At 39.1% G+C, this 20,226-nt stretch overlaps 2 protein-coding genes and 1 non-coding gene across 4 annotated transcripts in view; all 3 read left to right on the forward strand.

Annotated features, from left to right (window-relative positions):
* pik3c2a (phosphatidylinositol-4-phosphate 3-kinase, catalytic subunit type 2 alpha) overlaps nt 1-14,051 on the forward strand; it is a 43,467-nt gene extending 29,416 nt beyond the window's left edge. For both annotated transcript variants that reach the window (XM_006782386.3, XM_006782387.2), the window contains exons 12-33: nt 1,285-1,407; nt 1,524-1,691; nt 1,958-2,075; nt 2,660-2,802; nt 4,231-4,422; nt 4,531-4,624; nt 4,785-4,879; nt 5,006-5,186; nt 5,292-5,396; nt 6,578-6,670; nt 7,285-7,414; nt 7,663-7,799; nt 7,972-8,141; nt 8,865-9,021; nt 9,645-9,754; nt 10,236-10,443; nt 10,545-10,669; nt 10,938-11,055; nt 11,143-11,224; nt 11,479-11,585; nt 11,703-11,828; nt 12,032-14,051. In XM_006782386.3, coding sequence (XP_006782449.2) covers nt 1,285-1,407; nt 1,524-1,691; nt 1,958-2,075; nt 2,660-2,802; nt 4,231-4,422; nt 4,531-4,624; nt 4,785-4,879; nt 5,006-5,186; nt 5,292-5,396; nt 6,578-6,670; nt 7,285-7,414; nt 7,663-7,799; nt 7,972-8,141; nt 8,865-9,021; nt 9,645-9,754; nt 10,236-10,443; nt 10,545-10,669; nt 10,938-11,055; nt 11,143-11,224; nt 11,479-11,585; nt 11,703-11,828; nt 12,032-12,214 — 2,965 coding nt within the window. In that variant the 3' untranslated portion in view covers nt 12,215-14,051. The remainder of the gene's footprint in view (nt 1-1,284; nt 1,408-1,523; nt 1,692-1,957; nt 2,076-2,659; nt 2,803-4,230; nt 4,423-4,530; nt 4,625-4,784; nt 4,880-5,005; nt 5,187-5,291; nt 5,397-6,577; nt 6,671-7,284; nt 7,415-7,662; nt 7,800-7,971; nt 8,142-8,864; nt 9,022-9,644; nt 9,755-10,235; nt 10,444-10,544; nt 10,670-10,937; nt 11,056-11,142; nt 11,225-11,478; nt 11,586-11,702; nt 11,829-12,031) is intronic.
* Nucleotides 14,052-15,517: 1,466 nt separating this feature from the next.
* Nucleotides 15,518-18,396, forward strand: rps13 (ribosomal protein S13). Its single transcript, XM_006782385.3, has 6 exons — nt 15,518-15,577; nt 16,078-16,126; nt 16,225-16,303; nt 17,233-17,402; nt 17,594-17,694; nt 18,323-18,396. Exons 1-6 carry the CDS (start codon nt 15,555-15,557, stop codon nt 18,354-18,356), a joined length of 456 nt encoding a protein of 151 aa, XP_006782448.1. The 5' UTR covers nt 15,518-15,554; the 3' UTR covers nt 18,357-18,396.
* Nucleotides 17,870-18,002, forward strand: LOC118456021 (small nucleolar RNA SNORA19). Its single transcript, XR_004844323.1, has one exon. It is a non-coding gene; the product is annotated as a small nucleolar RNA SNORA19 (small nucleolar RNA).
* Nucleotides 18,397-20,226: the final 1,830 nt, after the last annotated feature.

Here is a 20,226-nt window from a genome sequence, read left to right on the forward strand (position 1 = left end):
TCCCAGATTAGTGGCTAAGTATGTTTGTGTTGTGGTGTTATACCAGTGCTGCCTTATTGAAGCTGAGCCTTTGGCATTGTTGTTGCTAGCATGTCCTCCATCTGGAGTGTCAGTAGAAGCCAGCATATTGAGACACCACGGCTAGTGGTAGAGCTGCCAGCACAGATGGCTCTGAGCAGCAGATCAGGCTGGTTGTAGTGAAAATACATGATCAGTTTGCTTTTATTTACATGTATATTTTATTCATTTAGTATACAACAGAATATGGTCTGCATCAGACTCAAGGTCATTACTGAAAACGCCAACTAGATTGTGCTTGAGACAGGACATGTGACACCCACTCGACACCTTCAATTTCAACCATTGCCATTCAAATTTACATTCTCTCTGTTAGGTGGAAAAGACATGCTCTGGTGCATGTGTGGAGATCACTTTTTGAAAACAGATCTGTGTGAAAAATTAAATACTGGATGGAATATGTTCCTTGAATGCATGCTCTTGTTGTAATTAAGGTAATCAGGCTGACTCGCATAACCTGTGATGGATGTTCATGGCTTAATAATAGCAGTATGTATATATATGTATATATAGTCACCCCCCTGTGCCTACACACTTACATGTACTTTTGAAGAAGACAGCCTCATTTGTTCATATTTGTAAGGTGTTTTTTTTTTTTTAACTGTATAGCTGTGATACAGTGCATTATTAAAAATAGGCAAACATTTTCAGTGTATTCTGGTCTTAAAAAAAGAAACAGATTAAATTAAGCTGCAACATAGCTTCACATAGGCTGAAATGATTTGTTATACTTTTGTGTCTGCCTGTTTTCTTATAAAGCTATCTACAATTAAACAAACACACAAGTGAAGAGAAATATAAAATTCAACTGCAACATTATCATCTGTCAGTATATGAGACTAATCAAGGTTTACACACTGTGAGGACACAACACAAGTAACATTTAAGTGTTGTCGTGAACAGTTTACCCATCTTCTGCATTTTGCTTGGGCCGAGTGCCTTCTTCTGCAGCCTGTTTGTGATGGATGGAAAGGGTTGCAGCCTCTCAGCGCAACCAAGTAATGCCTTGTGCCCCTCTGTTTTCATATGGACATATCTCAACTGTATTATTCTTAAATATACCTTTATTCTAGCAACCTGCCATCAACAGACTACTAGAGTTCTACTAGATAGAACTCAGTGTTTTGCCCAATGTTTTCTGTGTTCAGTAGAACATGTAATTAGTTGTGGACAAATAACCACACATGTTTTCTGGGATTGTTTCAGTTACGAGAAGTACTTCCTGGTGTGTTCCCTCACCCACAATGGCAAGAACTTGTTTAAACCAGTCCAGTCCAAGAGAGTGGGCACGTATAAGAGCTTCTTCTACCACATCAAATGGGATGAACTGTAAGTCTTTCCTTTTCAGTGTACTCAATTCACTTTCTTTCTCTGTTTTTTCAAACAATAATGTAATATTTGTATTGTCTGTCCATGCCTGCTGACACTGCTTTTGTCTGTCCAAGGATCAATTTCCCCATAGCAGTAGCTGTGCTCCCACTGGAGTCCATACTGAGCCTGGCTCTGTTTGGGGTGCTGAATCAGAATGCCAGTGGCTCCCCAGACTCAAACAAGCAAAGGAAAGCCCCAGAGCTGCTGGGCAAGGTCTCAATGCCACTCTTTGATTTCAGACGGTGAGGAAAGAAGAGCAGCCGGTAATGGCTGTACCTATGTTTTAATGTTTTTCACTTATTTTACCTAGTATGTTCATATTAGTTATCACATGTTCTGTATTATTACATGTTATTTTAATCACTAAAAGAAATCGATGAAAGTAAAGGAACGTTTACTTTTTTTGAATCTCTAAAACGAAAAATATAAAAAAAATTAGCAAGCCAGAAGTTAACATTAAAGGATCATAAAACTTGCTCTTGTTGTTTATTGCCGACTGTTTTTGCAGAGTGCTTGCGAGGGGCACCCGACTGTTGTGTCTGTGGACGTCTGCCCAGGGAGCGGCCGCTGCTGCCAGCTCTGCAGGCAGCCGCAAGAGGGTACCAACAGAAAGAATCGTACTGCAGGTTGGCAACAACATTAGTGCAGACTTCTTCCCAACTATCTTTTTTTTTTAATTATTTTTTTAAGTTTCCATTTTTGATGTATTTTCTTTGTAGTGCAAATCATTACATCTTATTTATTTTATCTTTTACGCACAGTCACAAATGTTCTTTGGAAACATGATTGCATATGATTGGTATTAGCACTGCTGTTCATGATGCTGAACTAAGTCATTTTACATCAAATACAAAGAACAGTGTGTTGGATTAACACATGGTACATCTGTAGTTGTTTACAACCAACTGGACACATTTTAAGTCAAACAGGATCATCACGTTTAGTAGAAGATCTGTTGCCCACAATGACTGCCTAAAATATTGGACCCCTAAACATCAACAGACACTTTGTAGCTTTCCTGGTGATTGCAGACCTCTTCAGCTTTTGATTGTTGAGAATATCTTTAAAAGACAAGTAGATACCAGTGTGCAAGTTCCCCTGCAGAAATATGTGAGGTTGCTGTACACCTTGATTCAAAATTTCTTCCCGATTAAAAATTTAGTCCTATTAATAAACTGAGCCCTGCTCTGGTGTTTTTTGTTACCTTCAGGTGAACTTCCCCAACTCACCAGTGGATGTTTTGTATGTTGGACCCAAAGAAGCCCCCAGCCCTGAGCCCCACACACTGGAGGAGCTGGACCCTGACCTCCGACGAAAACTGGAGAAAATTTGCAGCCGAGCTTCCAATTTTGGGTAGGAGATTATTCCCTGTGTTTTTCTAAAGTATAAGGGAAAGATTGTAATGCAGAATTCAGAAGTATTTAACAGTTAATGTATCAGCATTTTGCGGTGTCAAATAAAAGCACTGATATCAGTTAAAACCACTAGAGAGCTAGTCTTGGAGTTACTCAACCTGATGCACATAACAGATGTTATTCAAGAGGTTCGAAGCAACTGCTGCATTTAATAACCTCTCAATTTTTGTAATTATTTTGTCTTCATATGTCCAAAATCCAACAAAACCCGATATTCTTTTTATTGATTTTTCCTTGGGTTTTTTTTCTTTTCATGCAAATGGATAAATGACTCTAAAGCTTATAAATAGGATGTGTCAGGCAGTCTTTGTAATAGAATTCACCTCATCAAATTTAATGTATACGCTTTCAAATTCTAATTGTTGCCCTTTTGATGCCAGTTTGGCTTGTACTAGACTTACAGTGCTTGGGGTTATGAGAGTTTAAAAAGATATGCACAGAAAGAGTATTTCTAGTTAAGTCTCCCATTAAGCAGGCAGCTTTTTGGCTTTCTTTCAGGCCACCCAAAATCCATTAGACTTAATAGATTTAAGAAGGGATTTTAAAAAGATGCTGCTGACTTTGCCAGCCACAGTTCCCAGTACATGCCTCTCTGTTGTCTGCGTGTCTGTGTTCATCCAGCTGCTACGGGCCCAGTTAAATGCTCTCTTATGCCTGCTGCCGGCCAAATCTCCTCTCCACGCTGCCAACATCCACGAGACTCAACCGGCACTTTAACGCAGAGCTCTCTCTCACTGGGCTCTCACCGCCTGTTTGCTGTCCTGTCCATTCATTTCTGTAGCCTCTGTGGACACAGGGCTTGTGGAGCCAGATCAGTGCTGATGTAGCGGGAGCTGTCTTTTTTGTGTGTGCAACTCTCCTTTACTCCCTGAAGCAGGCAGTTTAATTGTTATTACTACTGGAAGGTCGGGGTCAGGTACAAGTTGGAGTTTGTTATTTGAGGGGTCGGGGGGGGTAATCTCCAGGATTTGGGTTTAAAGCAGAGCATCAAAAAGTGATTTAGTTGTCTTTCAGGGACTAGCAGTCGACCTTAGTGAAACATGTGACAGATATGTAACCATAAAAGGAGGAAGTCCTTCCAATTTGTGTTCAGTTTCCTGTTTAAACGTGCATTGCAACTATAGAGATTTTATTGCTCGCTTTGCATTATGTAGGATTCTGCTGAAAGTGCCCAGTCTCTGTTTTAAATATCACTTTTGAGTCTATTTAATAATTTTGAGATTTCCGAGTTTTGAGATGTCAGGACAAAATCTTTTTAAACACGTGTGTAACTCAAAAACTTTTGAGTTGAAGTCTTTCTTTTAATTTTATGTAAACAGCATTTAGACATATTTCACCCCCCCCCCTCTCTCTCCTTTGTCCCCAGGCTGAAGCGAGCAGACCACCAGCTGCTGTGGGACCATAGGCTCCACTGTCGGAGGGACCACCCCAGCAGCCTCCCCAAGGTACTGGCCAGTGCGCCCAGCTGGGACTGGGCCAGCATGGCTCATATTCACTCCCTGCTGCACCACTGGCCCACCCTGCCCCCCGTAACAGCGCTGGAGCTACTTGACTCAAAGTACGACGTGAGCTCAGTACTTGGGCACACACAGATTTTCACAAATACAGAAATTCCTTACTCTCTCTTACTGTCTCCCATCTCTCATTGTAATGTATGTTTGTGTAGGTTTGCAGATACTGAGGTGAGAAGCGTGGCTGTTAGTTGGATTGAGAAGAGCAGCGATGATCAGCTGGCTGACTACCTGCCACAGCTTGTACAGGTATAGCTATATGTACAAAGGTCTGCACTAAAATATGTGCTTTACATCCACTTTAAATCTATTTATTCCCTCTTTATTAAAATTCCTTTTCATGTGCTCACTCACAATTCCTTCAGTTAAAATTCAAAGTCTGTTTTTTGTTTCCTCATATGCCCACCAGGCAATAAAGTTTGAGTGTCACCTAAAAAACGCCCTCGTCATGTTCTTGCTGTCCAGAGCACAAGGCAACATAAACATAGCACACTACCTCTATTGGTAAGTGTACAGCAAAGAAATTACAATCCTAAAGGCTTTAAGAACATGTATATGAGAAATCATGTGATAGATGTGAAGAAAATGTATTTTAAAAAGGGGTCATCACCATATCTACAATGGTTGCAGGCTGCTAAAGGATGCTGTGCAAGATTCCACCTGGGGACAGCGCTATGAGCGGGTGCTGGGTGCCCTGCTGTGTCTGTGCGGAGCCAAGCTGAGGGCAGAGCTGGAGAAGCAGACTCACTTGGTCACTCTGCTGGGAGCCGTTGCTGAGAGGGTCCGACAGGCTGGTGGATCTACCCGACAGGTTAGCATGTGCACATGCATGTTCGTGCGTGTGTTAAAGGCCATGTAGAATGTCGTTTCTAAACATGTATGTGTATTTACCTATCTGCATGTTTGCGTTTGTTAGGTTGCACTCCAGGAGGGCCTTGAAAACATTCAGAACTTCTTTCAGAGGAACAGCTGCCGACTGCCCCTTAGCCCCAGTCTGGTGGCAAAGGAGCTAAACATTAAGGTAACACACACAAACACAGTTAAATAATTATCTGAAAGCATTAGCTGTACCTGAAGAAAAAGGATTGCACTCTATGCATTAACTATGTGTTGTTTAAAATTGTATCCAGCTCAGCAGACCTTTTACACTATACTGACTATATCTGATGACAAAATTATCAAGTGTAGAGAATAAATAAAATAATCGTTTAATGGAACTAAACAAAGAGCAGGAATAGAAGAAAACCTCAGCTGAATTTTGCGGCTGTAAATGTTTGTTCAAACAATTGAGGAAATGAGCTATTTCCTCCTTTAAGTTACAACTTCAACAAAATATAAAGCATGTGAACAAATATTCCCAAATATTACAGAGATGGTTATCATGGTTAATGAGATCCCCTAAATGATGTATTTATACTTCTGTAAATGCTGTACTCTTCTAAGTAAGAGGAGGATCACTGCTTGGCACAATGGGAATTGTGAGAGATGAGACACAAAGGATTACATTTGGTGACTCATGCTGCCTGCCTCCGTCTGCACATTTTAGCTTTCACAGAGCGAGCTATAAGTTAATTTGCAATTAAATATACATTTATATTAAGTTTTACATCCATGGCTCTCAAAGTTTGGTCTTTGTTAACATTTTCTGTTCTCTTGAATGCAAAAGGACAAAATGTACTGTATACATTATGATTTGATAAAGAAGTCCAGAACCGGACTAATTGTAGCCGCTCTCTTCCACCAACCACTGCACAGTAAAGCTTTCTAGCACTGGTAAATGTAGCTTGTATTAAGAAATGTTACAGCTACTTCTCTAATGGTTTCAACTACAAACCAGGACAAAAATGACAGCTGCCAGTGTGAGCCCCCATCCTGTGAGCCTTAATCAAAACCTTGCTGTACCTTTTATATAGCTCGTATGACTTATGCAGGCATAATTTTTTGCAATTTAAAATATATATATATAATTGTCTTTACATTATTCAAAGTCATTACTTTGTTTATCCTGCTTAAGTTACTGGATGATAACATTTCAGAAAATGCTAAATGTTCACAGGCTGTCTTTTCTGAGTAACATGCAGGTTTAAAAAAATCCTCGAATAAATCAAAACCGTAGAGAAATCACTAAATCACTTTGGGATGTGTCTCGAAGACAACATAACAGTGTGATGTAATGCAGAGGATATTGCTGTTTGTGTGTAGGCCTGTTCCTTCTTCAACTCCAACGCTGTTCCCCTCAAACTGGCATTGGTCAACGCCGACCCTTTGGGAGAAGAGATCAATGTTATGTTCAAGGTAGTGTATACGCAGACACACAATCGCACAGGCCCAATGTAAAATGCTAAAAATGAGTACACTGATCAGTAAGTCAAACAACACCTGAGAACAGGTTCGCGTGTATCTTTCATGCATGTTTCCATGTTTTATGAGTGGAGCCCACAGTAGCACACAAACATGTTATAACTGTTTACATAGTCTTGATCTGAACACTGCACCCCCTGGTGGCTGAAGTTTAAACCAACCAGTAATTGATAGATACAGTTTACTCGAACAACAAATGCAAAATGAAGTGGCTTAATAAAAAAAAACCCAAATATTTCCATAAATAATGTATTTTAATAAAAATTAAATATCTCAACAGAAAAAGAATAACAAAACAAATGACTTGATAATTAAAGTGCCTCAAAAAATAAAAATGGGTGAAAATAATATGTAATTACTCTTGTGTATAGTGTGCTTACTGTAAGAAACAGTGCAAGGTATTTAAATAAATACTATACTGAACTAAAAAGTTGTAGTGCTAAGGATTCTCTGATTGACAAATTTTGTAAAGACTTATTGCACAGAGTAGAAAAGATTTCCTATGTGTGTATAAACTAGCTCTCTCTTGATCTACCTGCATGCATCAGGTCGGAGAAGACCTGAGGCAGGACATGCTGGCTCTGCAGATGATTCGCATCATGGACCGAATCTGGCTGCAGGAGGGTCTAGACCTCCGCATTGTAAATTTCAAATGCATCTCCACTGGCAAGGACAAAGGTAACAGACAAGCACATAAAGACACACTCCCGTCAGTCGGCTTTAAATATCCATTTACAAACCAAGCACACATGTGTACTAAAAATACTCCTACACCTTTTTGTCTGTTTAATCTGAAATTGCTCCTAGCATTAATAGAAAGCATTCCTGCCATGTAGCTAATTTGTTGAGTAAACCAATTACCACATTTACAGTTAAATATACTATATGGCCAGTGTAGTGTTAATAAAAGATTTGCTGTTGTGTAGGTATGGTAGAGTTGGTGCCTTCTTCTGACACCCTCAGAAAGATCCAGGTTGAGTACGGCGTGACAGGATCTTTTAAGGACAAACCACTGGCAGAATGGCTTCGCAAGTACAACCCCGCTGAGGATGAGTATGAGAAGGTGATACATATTCTCATAAAATTTAAAGCACTCGTTAGTCTGTTTGACCTTTGACCCTTATAAATGTGAATCCTTAATCCAAACATGCAACCTTTTTTTTTCTTTCTAAATTTCATTGCAGTACTCACTTTATTTAGCCATGCTTAAAATACCTTTTTCTCCTCTCCTTTAGGCTTCAGAGAACTTCATCTACTCTTGTGCTGGATGCTGTGTTGCAACCTACGTGCTTGGCATCTGTGATCGCCATAATGATAATATCATGCTGCGCTCCACTGGTCACATGTTTCACATCGACTTTGGCAAATTCCTGGGCCATGCCCAGATGTTTGGCAGCTTCAAGAGGTGATGATCAAATCTCACATGTATCATGGATGCAAGTGTGAAATTGCTTGTCAGATAAAGTCTGCTTTGTCGCGCTATCCATAGTGATATGATTGATTTACAACCCTCGTAGTTCCCAGGGGACTCCCACAGCACACAGGAGTTTTTTGGTTGTTGTTTGTTTTGAGTGCCTTTAGAACCAATGTGTTAAGTTGTCACAAACAATTTAAATAGTGTGATCTTCACTTTTATGGATGAAAGGTATGTCAAGCACCCAAGATGAGGTGAAAAAAACAAACAAATCCTGAAAGATTATATACCTACCCCACTGAAGACTTTGTGCATAGTAAAATATTAGAGTACATCCCTGTGCTCAAAGGCCCCACAATTCCTTTGTGGGGGACTGTATTTCAGGAGCAGAGGATAATGACTGAGCACAGTAAGATTAATGTGTGTTTTCAGTCATGACCTGATTCTTACTGAGATTTTCACACAGTGTCCAGGTTGGCTCTGTTACAACTACACTCTTCTATTTTTGGCCTTGGAACATTTTCTTGCTGAAATGTTTATACATTCATTTATTTATTTACTAATTCATACATACTCCTTTTTTAGTGTTTTACGTGAGGGAGGATGTCAATTTAGGCCATGTTTTCCCAGAGGTTTAAACAAGTGAGGAAAAACTTTTTGCTTTTTTATGAGAAGCTGATGTCAAATCTTGTCTTCACCCTTTTTTCCCATCAGAGACCGAGCTCCATTTGTTCTGACCTCTGACATGGCGTACGTCATTAACGGAGGCGAGCGGCCCACCAGCCGCTTCCAGCTGTTTGTGGACCTGTGTTGCCAAGCCTACAACCTCATCCGCAAGAACTCCGGGCTTTTCCTTAACTTGTTGTCACTGGTGAGAGAGAAAACAAAAAAAACAAACAAACCCGAGTACATACACACATGTGCATAGTACATAGCACTCTAGCTGTTCATACACACATAGATGGTAAAACGAATTTTGTTCTTGTACTTTTGTACTGCTGACTGTGTCATTTAACATCTTCATCTGGCCCTATTACTGGTATTGGCCTCCTTTTTGTCACCTTGTTTTCTTTTACACCTGCAAGAGCCAAAATAACAAGATATGCAAACCAAGAACATTCATAATAAATCAACGCCTCTCTGTCCTAGAAATTTGTGTGCAATAAACTTAGAGGCTCTGCTTAAGTGAAAAGACCTCTGTTTATTCCATTTCTAAAGGAGACAGTCTTGGTGTCACTGAACTGAACTGAATTATACTGATTCTTTGCCTGACCTCGCTTATTATACATTGGACAAACAAAATAGTAGACACACTTGTCGGTGCCATTAAGCAGCACCAGTAAGCACATATTCCAAACTGAACACACAGCAGAGTTAGAAAGTTCTGAGTAATAAGTGGGCCAACATGCAGAAAACTACTTCAGATAACTCAAAAAAAGTCACCAAGTGGTATTCACCTCAAATATCAGGCATGTGTCTCTCTGTCTGTTGTAGATGATGTCATCAGGTCTCCCAGAGCTGACCGGCTCTCAAGATTTAAAGTATGTGTTTGATGCACTGCAGCCGCACAACACAGATGCTGAAGCCACCATCTTCTTTACCAGGTAAATGTATTAACATCTCTGTCCTCCAGTCCAAAAAACAAAACTAAAAACATTTTGACATGCTTATTGTTTGTTTGTTTGTTTTTTAGCACATTTTTGTTCAACTTTAATACTTTTCTCTGATTCATTCCACTCTACGTGGCAGGTTTTGTAGCCAGATATACTTTTGTGTACGGTTTAAGATGTCAGATACTAAAAGTCCACCAGGTGGCAGTACATGCTTGGGAGCAAAACAGGAATAGCTGCTATCTCACTATGCAACAACACAACAAAAGTACAACCAGAACAAGGCATGCTTGTTTTTTGAAAGGCCAGTTAGACTGAATTGAAACTGGAAATGTGCTTTGAATGTTTATTTCTTCACATAGCCAAAGGTCAAGGGAGCATAGTTAAAAATAGTGTCTTTGGCATGTTAAATATTTCGTTTCATTTTCACCAGATCTAATGCAGATTTCCTCCCCTTATTTTCTAACTGCCCCAGGCTCATAGAGTCCAGTCTAGGAAGTGTGGCCACCAAGTTCAACTTCTTCATCCACAACCTTGCCCAGCTACGATTCTCTGGTCTGCCGGCCAATGACGAGCCAATCCTCTCTTTCTCCCCGAAGACATATACTCTGAAACAAGAGGGACGCATCGTCCATGCCTCCATCTTCTCCTTTCAGAAGAGATATAACCCAGACAAGCACTATGTGAGTACCAGTGAAGTCTCATTTTGTTTTCCATTTTCCTTTTTCGTCTCATACTGGATTTTGCCCAAACTGTAAACTGGCTGTTTCTCCTCTCTGTGCAGATCTATGTGGTGAGACTCCTGAGGGAAGGTCAGAATGAGCCACAGTTTGTCTTCCGCACTTTTGACGAGTTTCAAGAGCTCCACAATAAACTGGCTATCCTCTTCCCTCTCTGGAAGCTGCCAAGGTAGTTTTGTCACCACCCGCTCACTCCCTTATCATCCAACAATGTCATCAATCTAATTAAAACCTGTAAGATAGTGAACTGGCCAGTTAATTATCATGTTTTGGAGATGATGCAATCTTCGCTAACACTCCCAAAATGCCATCCTGCTGTAAGCCTAATAATGAATTGTTTTGTTTTTGTAATCAGTGTTGTGACTGCCGGTTTAAGTGTTACATCAGATTCTGTAAAGTAGATCAGCTAATCATACCTTGCTTCTCTTTTTCTCTAGTTTCCCCAGCAAAATGGTGCTTGGCCGAAGCCAAATTAAAGAAGTAGCAGCCAAGAGGAAGCTGGAGCTCAATAACTATGTCCACAACCTGATGAGAAGCTCCACAGAGGTTACCCAGGTATACGCACACACAAACAAACACACTTCGTATACTGGAATGATAGTAATCAGGAATAGATTTTCAGTCTTTCTGGTCTTCTTCTAGTGTGACCTGATCTACACATTCTTTCATCCAATTGCGCGGGATGACAAGACAGAAGGTGTGGATGCCATGGCCAAAGCACCTGGTAAATACCATCACTTTTCATTTCCATTTACTGTTTGTCATTTTCTTGACACTGTTTGTGCTTTTGTTTTCATTACTGTGCTATCATTAAGCCATGTACTGTTTATAAATATCGACAAGTAATTTACCAGTTTGTCAAGTCACTCTGTTGAGTTTGTAGGCAAAAATATTGAATGGTTCATTGAATAAAAATTCAAAATGCATTTGCATGCATCCAGATTCATGAGAGTTATGTGTGGCGTGTGACTGTTGCAGAGCCTCCACTGAGTCCCACTTCTGGTCGGGTGGAAGGAGAAGTGAAGCTGTCAATCTCCTACAGGAATAGTACTCTATTCATTATGGTCATGCACATCAGAGACCTGGTAGGCTTCAAGAATTAAATATATATTTTAAAATACTGTTTTGATCAGTTCATGTCATTTCATTCTTTTTCTATTTCTCTCTGTTGTCATACAATTAATCCGCCTCTTTCCTGTCAGGTTTCTGAAGATGGAGCAGATCCCAACCCGTATGTGAAGACTTACCTGCTTCCAGATCCACACAAGACTTCCAAACGCAAGACAAAAATCTCAAGGAAAACCAGGAATCCTACCTTCAATGAGATGGTTAGGAAATACTATAAGCTATATTTATTATCTAGTATGGCATTGTTAAGAACCATGATCATAAAAATGTTAGACTATTTTGATATTTACTGATTTATTTTTGATATGAAAATGTTCTACTGAGGTACTGAAATCCAAGAACTTCATGGTCAGCTGCCTAAAGACACTCACTTTGCTAACTTTTCCATTCTCTTCTTCCACAGCTGGTGTACAGTGGCTACAGCAAAGAAACTCTGGGCCTTCGGGAGCTGCAGCTGAGCGTGCTCAGTGCTGAGTCGCTGCGTGAGAACTACTTCCTGGGTGGCATTACGCTCAGGCTCAAAGACTTTGACCTCAGCAACGAGACGGTCAAGTGGTACAAACTAACGGCCGTTCCCTACTTCTAACCCCTGCCCACCTCCCTCTGCCGAAGCAACAGTTCTGACTCTGTCTCTTCAAGCAAAAAACAAACAAAAAACAGCGCTGCATTCAAATCATATGGGAAATGCAGCAGATGCTTACTTGAAAATGGTGGTCACCTCAGCTTTCAGTTCACTTCAGCACTACTCTTTCTTTTCCTTCTTTTCTTTTATGGATGAATTTCCTACCATTCCGATTGTTCAGTAATAATCAGCAATATTTTACTTTCAAATCTATTAAACCAAATTAACAATTTCTTCCACATGAATCATGTTGTAATTAGTATTAAGATTTCATAAGAAGAATACCTATGTTCTCATTGCTGACAAACATATACCACGAGCAACAACATTCTGCTGAATTTTACCATGAGGTTGCAAGTAATTATGTTGCCGTGGAGGTTATTCCCATATGACGTGAATGTGTGAAAAACTCCTTCAGCGGCGATCGTTTGGGCTAATTCACAAATCTTCAAACAGGGGAGCCTGGTCTTCATTCTTCACCATTTCTTTTTTTCTTCCCTCTACAGCTAATCAAGATTGTTTTTGTGACAAACAATCTCCTCCTTTTGTCTCAGTTTTCCTAAAGTGTAACAAAGAGCTGTAACGTTTTGTACATTTTGATATTAGAGGACCAAAACAGCTTACATTCAGAAGAGTATATATAGGCTGACACATTTATTTTTTAAGTAATAGAAAAGGGGCTCATTTTGACATTTTCCTTATTTTCTATATAGACAAATAGGAGGCATCAGGGTTTCCTGCTTTGTAGCAGATACCTCTGGGTTAGAGCAGAGCTCCAGGAAATCAACCATGACCTTAATATTCCCCAAAAATGTGCCAAAAGTAATGAAAAGGACAGTAAATCAAACCACACTTTCATCAAGGTGCCTTTGTTTGTGCTCACGCTCAACATGGCCTTATTACAGGATATATTTTATTAACAATGTGATGTCCTTATTAAAGAAAAATCTATATTCTATAAAGCTATATCAGTAGTTCTTCCACAGTAGGTCTAAGTGTGGGAGTGCAACCTTTTTTGTGACAGTGGAATGCCACTAAATGCACAATACTAGGTCTTTCACTCGTGGTATTACTTGACTGTTTTCACACAGCACACCTTAAAAGGGGAATTTGTATAATAAGCTTCAGAACAGGCTTTTGTACTTGCTCGGGTTGAAGATTATGATTGTTTGAAGACACTGATTGGTAGTCTGTTCGGTGCTTCCTTCAGGTGGTTCAAAACCACAAGTCAGGAACTGAGTTACTTCTGGAGTCTGGACCTGAGGCTGTTTCACCTTTGGGCAGCAATGCCACACTCGCTCCTAGTGCCTAATACTGGTGTAACAATGCCATGAGTCACTGGATGGTAATAGCTGCCAGTGAAGTCCAGAACAAGTCGGGTTTTGTGACATTTAGTTGAGGGAATGCTTTGGCAAAACGACACAAATCAGATACTGAAAGGACAACTTTACCTTAACACGTCTTCACAAAAAAGGGAACAGGAATCGTGAGCATGAGATTAGCTGCTTTCTTCTCTACTTGCCTAACTATGAATCTAAAGTTGTTGTTAATGTTTAATAAAGAAATTAAGATAAATGTTTCTAAAAAGTTTTTTAGAGATCCACAAGACAACGTCATGTTATGATTATTAGTGGCTTCATTCGTTCTTTTAGCAGCTGTACAAAGAAAGGAAGCATAGTTTGTATTAACATGGCCAGTTATTTATTCCTAATTGGTGACCTCTTGCCTGAATGGATCAGTGTGTACTGTAATCCTTCTTTCTTAAAGCAAATTAAATGTTTTTGGAACGTATGTGTCAAAATTGTGGTCTTTGTGTGAAATTTGTTTGAAGGTAGATTACACAAACTTGCTTACTGATTCTATTGTTTCAATTTTTTTTGCCCACAAGTTAGGTACAGTACTGTGCAAATGTCTTGAGCTACCCCTAATTTCTTTATATTTTGCTTCCAAGAGACCTTTCTATTATATATTTTTTCTTTAATTGTTCTTGAACAATAATTCTTCAGGCTTCCTGAGTGGCTTTTTCAAGTTTTTATTTGGACGTTGCCTGCTCTTTCCCTCTATTTGAATCCAGTCTTTGTACCCAACCATCTTCTGAGAATGTTTTTGTTAAAGCTACTTAACTCTGACCTGTGAGTCATTCAAGCATAAAAATGGAAACCAGTATGGTATCTACATATTGAACAAGAACCAATTTTCCATTGTCTTATTTGCATGTATTTTGCTCACATTACTTCATTTGAATGTATGCAAATTGCCAAAGATCACTCAGTTTGACAGGCGTAAAATAGTATTTTTCCTCCAACAAGCTGATTCCTAAAGGACTATTAACCAGAAACTTGGCATATCTTGTCATGGTTATGGATAATTTGAGAAAACCTGGAAACGTGCAGATAAACATTATCTGTAAACGGTATTCTTTAAACTGGAAAGAAAAGAGATAATCTAATAACTGATAAAGAATCTGGGGGGTACATCCGTTTTCTTGAGAAATGGTTTCAATGTAAGGGTTTACAGCCATTACTATTAAGAGAAATGAAGGGAAAGTATTGCAAATTACAAACTGCACTGAGAATCAGTGGCAAAAGGTCTTTGTGTATTGAATCTAAATTCAAATGACTGGTTTAAGTCATTATTTATTGAGAAGGTCAGAAAAGAGTTACAACAGTGACCCATTTCTAAAACATTGTGGGGGCTTTCATCCACCCTGTAATACCAGCTGAAAATCATCTGATTGGCAACAGCATAATTTTCAACATAATAATGATCCCTAACACACTTCCAATCCATTGGTCATGGACTGGCATCTGCATTTCCACCGCACTCAGACCTCAATGTTATTGAAGCAGTGTGGGATCATCTTCACAGAGAACAGAACAAAAGGCAGTTAAATTCCAAAGGATGTGTCCTTCAAGAGGCCTGGAGTTATTTCTGAAGATATTTGAATTTACAAGAAAGCTTGCTCAAGAGTTCAGGCTGCCGTGAAGAATAGAGGTGATCAGCTAGCAGACAGTTTCTTCAAGGTTTTGTTTGCATTGAGAAAAAAATGGCGGCAACTAAAGCGGTTTCAGTGTGACAAAAATTAGCGTCCTTTACAAGGTATCGTTGTTCAGCTATTACAAACTCAAGTATTCAGTCAGACTGAAGAAGAATGAGGGAGATACTAAAAAGCTGAGCTAGGGTAGTTTTGTTGACGTCAGGTAGCGTCAACAAAACTCCGGTCTACGTCATTGCGTCATTTCCGACGCAGGCGCAAAATACCATTTTCTGTCGCGTGTGCGGCCTCTCTTCCTCTACCGCCATCATGGGTCGCATGCACGCTCCCGGGTGAGCTCTCTTTTTGTCTTTTAAAGTTGGTATTTTCCTTCTGTAGACAGATTTTGTTTCCAGGAGATAGCTTCTAAACATGTTGTGGCTGACTGGGGTCAAAAAATGAAATCTGGGATTCAACCTAAAAGTGAGAAATTGACTTAGATGCACACAGTCAGTCGACATCCTCCTTTAGCTAGCTTGTGGTAGCCAAGTTAGCACATTTGCGCATCGAAACCATTTTAACTCCCTGAGTTGTACATCATGTTGCATATAAATGTATAACTTGCAAAGTTTAAGCCACGCGTGTTACTTCTTACTGATAACAAAGTTAATTTACTGTAAACTGATCATTTAGTTAAGATTCATGATCGGTAAGCCAGCACTAGTATGAAGCGAGCATAAGCCGGCCTAACATTTTTCCCCCCGTTGCCTGTTGACTTGACGATAGTTTTTGCGTTGTTCTGACCAAACTGTCAAGTTATCACTACTAACGGGATTTTGTTTCTCGCTTACAGAAAGGGCTTGTCCCAGTCAGCTCTGCCTTACAGGCGCAGTGTTCCCACTGTGAGTACACATTCATTATATTCCGCTAAAGTGAAGTGATTATTGCACATTTTTTGAACACACGTCCTTTATTTTAATACCGTCCCCCATTTTTGTAGTGGCTGAAGCTCACATCTGATGATGTCAAAGAGCAGATCTTCAAGCTGGCCAAGAAGGGTCTGACTCCTTCTCAGATTGGTAAGTGCTACCATTCACTCATGTAGTTTTTCTTCCCTGCAACATGCAGATGTTGAGATTAATTACATGCCATGACTATAATAATTAAAGAGCACAACAGTTCAGTTCACAACTTTTAGCAGACTCAGATATTGGTGAGCAGTTTAAAAACGTTTGGCTGCACATTACCTGTGCTAGATGCCCTTCCAGATATTTGGCTGACCATGATGTTGATACCATTATACTAAATTTATGCAGTAATTTTTAATTCAGAATTTCTCATAATTGTAAATGTTGGGGTTGCTGTTATCATCTTCTTGTTGTTCTTTGTCCTCCGAGTTTCAGTGCAATGTAAACCAGATGTATTACACACTGTCTAGTCTCAAGTTTTTACACTGTCATTCTAAGCCACTGTCATTCTTATAATACAATAAGAAGTGTATGTTGTTTTTTCTGATATTTACAAATTAGGATAGATTGTCTGTATTGTGAGTAAAGTAAAGACGAGATGGAGCAGGTATACATTTTCCTATTGACTGATAGCTACAGGCCTCAAGGCTCCACAGAAACTCATGTCAAATCAAAACGTTTGGAAAAGTCCTACAAAGATTATTGCCAACTTATCTTACAGTGCAAACAATCATTGAATAAAATGACTTGTCATCGGTGACAAAAAAAAATGTGATGGCATTCAGAGAAAACTTCAACTCTTTCTCTGTTTAGGAAAATTACATTAGCCAGATGCCATTTGTGTTACATAAATCCAGGAAACACAATTTACTCACTTTGAATTTTTTTTAGTTTTGCTTTTGAATCAATATGCAGTCTTCATTTCTCTGGAATTTTTTTTAATCTGTTTTAAGACTGTTTTGGCAGATTTATGCAAAACTTAATTTGTTGGCAAAATCCCATGCCTGTTTCAGTTTTATCATGTCTATGCACCTTTCTAGGTGTGATTCTGAGGGACTCCCACGGTGTTGCCCAAGTACGTTTTGTCACTGGCAACAAAATTCTGAGGATCCTCAAGTCCAAGGGTCTGGCCCCTGACCTGCCAGAGGATCTGTACCACCTCATCAAGAAGGCTGTGGCGGTCAGGAAGCACCTGGAGAGAAACAGAAAGGTACAGCTAGGCCAATGACCTGGAACAAGATCCTATAGCATAACTTGGAAGATAAGTTTGTTTTCCATGTAAAATTAAAAATGTAATTTTGATGTTGTCATCAGCAGTTTAAAGGGTTTTTATTATTTGGAATGCAAGCAATTTGAAATATAATGGGAATTGAATGCAACACGTTGTTGTTATATTTGCAGGACAAGGATGCCAAGTTCCGCCTGATTCTCATTGAGAGCAGGATCCACAGGCTGGCCCGTTACTACAAGACCAAGAGAGTACTGGCCCCCAACTGGAAGTAGTATGTATCTGTGATGCTTTTGAGATGCTTTTCTTGTTATTTGGATCGGAAAATTAAATTTTTGCAAGTCGGTTACCTGTTTGTTATCAAAAAAGAATTGTAACAAATGGTAGTTTTTATTACAACACTAATTGTTTAACTGTATTGTAATGTAACACTAAGTGTATACATGGAAGTGCACAATTCATTGTCATGCTCCTCATTGTTTATTAGGAGTATTGATATTTCTGTTGTGCTAGAGAAAAACTGGAGGTAAATTAGCAGAGCAGCTACTTGGTGCAGTCTCTGCCAGTCCCCTTCACACAGTGAAAATATTTGTGTACATGTGTGGTTTAGTGTGGATGGACACATTGATGTTCTAAAAAGACAACTTGGTCCTTTTTATTCAGCTATAGTTTGTAGGTTTGCACATGTGGCGTTTTAAGCAGGTTGTAATTTATGTGGCCAACATGAACTTAATTTTGAATATAAACAAATAATTACAACAAAGTAAAAATCATGAGTGAGTAATAGGAAAGAGATGGTTATACTTTTTCCCTAAAAAATATATATGAAGATTTAATGGGTTTTTGTTTTTAAGTCAAAAGTTTTTGTTTACTAATGTTTTTTTCCCCCTTTCTGTTTACAGTGAGTCCTCTACAGCTTCTGCTCTGGTGGCATAAATTCTACACTTTTGGATTAATAAAACAGTTTAAATTGGGAGTTGTTTGTTTGTCTTTTTGTGTGTGTGTTAAGATTTAGGGATGCACTTGAAATACAGGCTAAACACCGAATACAAAAAAGAATACATTTAAATGGACCGGTTCTTTTACAGTGCTTTTCTACTCTGAGCGCTCAAAGCGCTTTACACAACTTGCCTCATTCACACAAGCAATGTTTTTTTTTTTTTTAATGCTCTTTCTACATAAGTTCTTTGTAACACACACACATTCATACTCCAGTTGATTCATGGAAGAGCAACTTGGGGTTAGTATCTTGCCCACTGATATTTAGCACACAGACAGGGGTCTAGCCACCAACCTTCCGAATAGTAGGTGACCTGCTCTACCACCTAGGGGAAAACAAATGCAGCAATACATGCTCATTGAGAGCAGGGCCCTATACTACAGGGCATTTTTCCAGCATCTGGATTCACTTGCCAACATCAGGATTAAAGGTCACATAAAGCTGGTTATCAGCTCGCTAACTTAAACCCAAGGTTAATATTCTAATTTTCTGTAAATGTAATTTTTCCCCACAGTGGCTGTTTCTGTTTATTTAACGTAACATAAAGTGGAGTAGCATTTTTTTTTTTAAAAGCAAAGGCCAAATTCCACCCTGGATCAGACTGATTTCAGAGAATTTATTTGGGTCTTTGCACATTTTACTAACCAGTATGTCCTAATTTGATTGTTTGTGGGGAATTTAAACTGAAGAAAGGAACACCGTAAGCACTATTTTTATTAGACTTTTATAAGTTCAGATGGCCACAAATTTTGAGACTTACCCGAAACACTGCCGATGGGCTCATGGTTGTGTTTGGGAAGGTAGGATCCCTTCAGGGTTGGCACAAAAAGTCAATATTCGGAAGGTAATCGTTACTAAGAAAATTACTTTTGAATTAGATACTCATTCGCAATAGTATCTATACCAACAGTGCTGTTTTTGGGTCCTCTTTGAGATCATAGGTACTTCACATGTACCATTGAAAACAGGCCGGCATACAGCTCCTTCTAACTAGCAGCTGAATACATGAAGAGTAGTTTGCATTCACAGCATTTTATGAGGAATTTCAGGATCCCTTTTTAAAGCTTGTGTCTTTAAACAAAAATGAAGTACTAAATAATCTAAGATGTAACTATATCATTTTAACTATTAAAAGTTACCCAGCGGTTAGAGCAAAACAGTTGAAGTATTGAGGTTTCATTCTATTTGTGGCATCAGTGTGCAAAGCATGATATGTGGAAGATACTAAAAGACTATTGATTCTAGAAGTGACATTGAATTTCCTCAGGCCATGTGTCAAGGCCTTTGCATGTATTTTTTAAGAATTACAAACAACATTTAGTTCATATTGGTTTATTCATCGTGACATAAGACAGTAAGTTGTATTTAAATTGTCTGTGTTAACGTGGTGTAGCAAAGACTGATGAAGCTGCAATGGTAAGATGTCCGCCCATTGATCCCTCCATAATCCACATTGCTGCTCCTCTTATAACAGTGAAACTTGAACACAGTGATTACTTACTGGGCTTACACCCAAGTTGTACCCAAGTTCAAAAATCATATAGGGTTTTTTCAGGGTTGGGGGGTTCCCCTTATAGCAAGGGCTCCCAAAGTGTGAGGTGCAAATCTGCAGTTTGAAATTACAAGTATGTACAATTTCATATTTATATACATTCATTGATTTATATAAAAGTGAATTAAAACTGTTAATAGGAGGATGTTACTTTAAGTTAAATTTACTTTTGTGTCCCATTGGTTAGTGGGTCACACATTGCTCTTATCACTTAGCATATGATTGGGTTGCGTTAGCAATTTATAACCAACAGC

The sequence above is a fragment of the Neolamprologus brichardi genome, chromosome 7 (assembly GCF_056152115.1).
Source record: "Neolamprologus brichardi isolate AB-2024 chromosome 7, ASM5615211v1, whole genome shotgun sequence".
Classification (NCBI taxonomy): domain Eukaryota; kingdom Metazoa; phylum Chordata; class Actinopteri; order Cichliformes; family Cichlidae; genus Neolamprologus; species Neolamprologus brichardi.